This window comes from Nicrophorus vespilloides, unplaced genomic scaffold (genome assembly GCF_001412225.1).
Source record: "Nicrophorus vespilloides isolate i.1.1-1 unplaced genomic scaffold, Nicve_v1.0, whole genome shotgun sequence".
Taxonomy (NCBI): domain Eukaryota; kingdom Metazoa; phylum Arthropoda; class Insecta; order Coleoptera; family Silphidae; genus Nicrophorus; species Nicrophorus vespilloides.
This window is the reverse complement of record NW_017097195.1, coordinates 1802-4611: the sequence shown is the minus strand read 5'-3', so window position 1 is coordinate 4611 and position 2810 is coordinate 1802. Positions and strand designations below refer to the sequence as shown.

General features: G+C 36.8%; 1 protein-coding gene across 1 annotated transcript; it reads left to right on the top strand.

Annotated features, from left to right (window-relative positions):
• Window positions 1-409: 409 nt before the first annotated feature.
• Window positions 410-2366, top strand: LOC108559376 (retinoid-inducible serine carboxypeptidase-like). The gene is made up of 7 exons (XM_017916634.1): window positions 410-452; window positions 514-1085; window positions 1299-1488; window positions 1601-1777; window positions 1836-1913; window positions 1973-2127; window positions 2189-2366. Exons 1-7 carry the CDS (start codon window positions 410-412, stop codon window positions 2255-2257), a joined length of 1284 nt encoding a protein of 427 aa, XP_017772123.1. The 3' UTR covers window positions 2258-2366.
• Window positions 2367-2810: the final 444 nt, after the last annotated feature.

Here is a 2810-nt window from a genome sequence, read left to right as displayed (position 1 = left end):
CCACAAAAAAAACATTGATTTCTCCTAAGAAACAACAAAAATCATGTTTACTTAATCAATTTAATCAACTTAGATTAAATTATTAATTGATCTTTTTATTGGATGTAATACCAATAAAATTGATTTAATTAACATGATTAATTTTTTATTCAAATTTGATTGGAATTCGTTGAAATTATCTATAATTAGATTAATATTCATTGAATGAAAATTGTAAATTTTTACGTAAACGGGGTTAAGATTACGATGAGTTTTACAAATTCGGTATTAATCTAATTGAGCAAACAGATAAAAACGATAATACAATGTGGGCTATCGCACCGAATTACCGTCGAGTGGATCGCGTAAACCTATATAAACAGGTATTGGAGCGAATTCCAGTAGGTTAGTTTACTAAACTGAAAAAACAATGAAGTTGCTTATCCTGTGCGGTTTAATCGCCTTGGCCTTTGGTAAGGATTTCTGTGTAATTTGTTGAAATAATTAATTAACTAAATCGATTTTTGTGTTTAGGTCGTCAGGGTTTTGGACCCGGAGAACAGGAATGGGGTTACGTGACTGTTCGTGAAGATGCTCACATGTTCTGGTGGTTGTACTTGACCACCGCTGAGGTTAAGACTTACGAAGAGAAACCTTTGATCATCTGGTTGCAAGGTGGTCCAGGTGCTTCCTCCACCGGATACGGAAACTTCGCTGAATTGGGACCTTTGGATCTGGATAGGAAGCCTAGGGATTTCACCTGGGTGAAGGATGCCAACGTTTTGTTCATCGATAACCCAGTTGGTACCGGATACAGTTATGTTGATAGCGCCGCTGCTTATACCAGGGATAACAAGCAAATCGCTGAAGATTTGGTTGCTCTGATGAAGGGATTCTATGAAAAGATGCCCAGCTTCAAGACTGTTCCTCTTTACATCACCGCTGAAAGCTATGGAGGAAAGATGGCCGCTGAATTTGGTTTAGTCTTGGACAAGGCTATCAAAGACGGAGAAATCGAATGCAACTTAAAGGGTGTTGGCTTGGGAGATTCTTGGGTATCTCCAATTGATTCAGTCCTCACTTGGGCCCCATACTTGCTTCATTTCGTAAGTTAAACTATTCATTAATATCATTGTTAAACTTCATTAAAACTATAGCTAAACTTCATTAACTTTGAGTACGACTTATATGTTAATATTAGCATTAGGACTACTTTAGAATCAAATGTTGTCTATACATAATTAATGTTTTATTCAATTCCGGTGATTACTTTAATCGGAAGAATGAACGTAATTTGGTTGTAATGATGGTTTTTGTAGGGAGCTGTTGATCAAGCTGGTTATGACAAGATCGAAAGCGCCGCTCTGGAAACCAAGAGGCTTCTGGAAGCCGGACGTTTCGTCGATGCTACCGACATGTGGAGGGAAACTGAATACGTCGTAATGGATGTCACCCACGATGTTGACTTCTACAACGTTTTGAAGAAGATCGGAAACGGATACAGCAAACGTAATTGAATATCATATTAAAGAAGATCATCTTAGTGAAGATCATCTCAATGAAGATTATCTTTTTGAAGATCATCTAATTGAATAGTAATAACTAATGATTGAATTTTCAGATTCTGGTAAGATCATTGCCAAGCCATCAGCCAGGGATTTGGATGATGTGAAATTGGACATTTTGATGAACGGAGATGTAAAGAAGGCTTTGGATTTGAACGTGCGTTGGGGCGCACAGAGCGGAGCAGTCTTCAGCTACTTGAGCGGAGACTTCATGAAGGCCAACACCGAAGTCGGTGAGTTGGTTGTATAACAAGACAAAGACTATTGATAATAATTAATGGTTATTTCCAGTTGAACAATTGCTCAATTCGACCGACATCAAAGTGTTCGTCTTCTCCGGCCAATTGGACTTAATTGTCGATACTCCCGGTAATTTCAACCTAATGAAAGCTTTGAACAATTAATGGACGTTTTTTTGTTAAAAACAGGCACAGTTCTGTGGGTAGACCGTCTCAACTGGGCGGGAAAGAAGCAATGGGAGACGGCCAAGAGGAACGTCATTTCCGTTGAAGGAATCAACGAAGGTTACCGCAAGGAAGTCGGAAATTTGGGATTATACTGGGTCAACAGAGCAGGTCACATGGTAAAAAAAACAAAATGATTATAGCATAACTTTGTATACTATTAAATTAATTTAAATTCAGGTTCCGGCCGATAATCCGAAAGCCATGGACTTCATCTTGAGGAAACTGACCAACGATTACGCAGCGTAATCCTGTTCTCAAAGATGTCTACAATTTGATACACTTGAACGGAAATCGGAGAGATGTGCTTATCTCTAGCTCTCTCACTTCATTGCAATTAAACTATTTATAGATTCGATAACGCTCAAAAAAACAATGACTTTACTATTTAATTATTAATTATATTTTATTATATTTATATGTATTAATAATCCGTGTTCAAGTGTTGTTTATCCCAATCAATTACAAATCTGTTCTGAGATTTATTTTATCACAATAAATGATGATGTATAAACGAAAATAACAATTATTTTATTGCCAACTTGTTATGTAAACCCCACTTCCTATTCTGCAGAAGGCGGATCACCCTCAAGGCCTCTCATGATGGCGTTTGACAAGGACTAATGACTTTTTCTTAAAATGGCGTTTCTCTTCTACAAACACTTATTTCTTTCATTTTGTCCTTCCACCAAACATAATTCACATAATTTATACATGAACTTTCAACTTTATTCCTTCGCAATTCATTAACAAACCGTTAAAATCCTTCATCCAACATTAATCAACTTTTTTTTAAAGAACT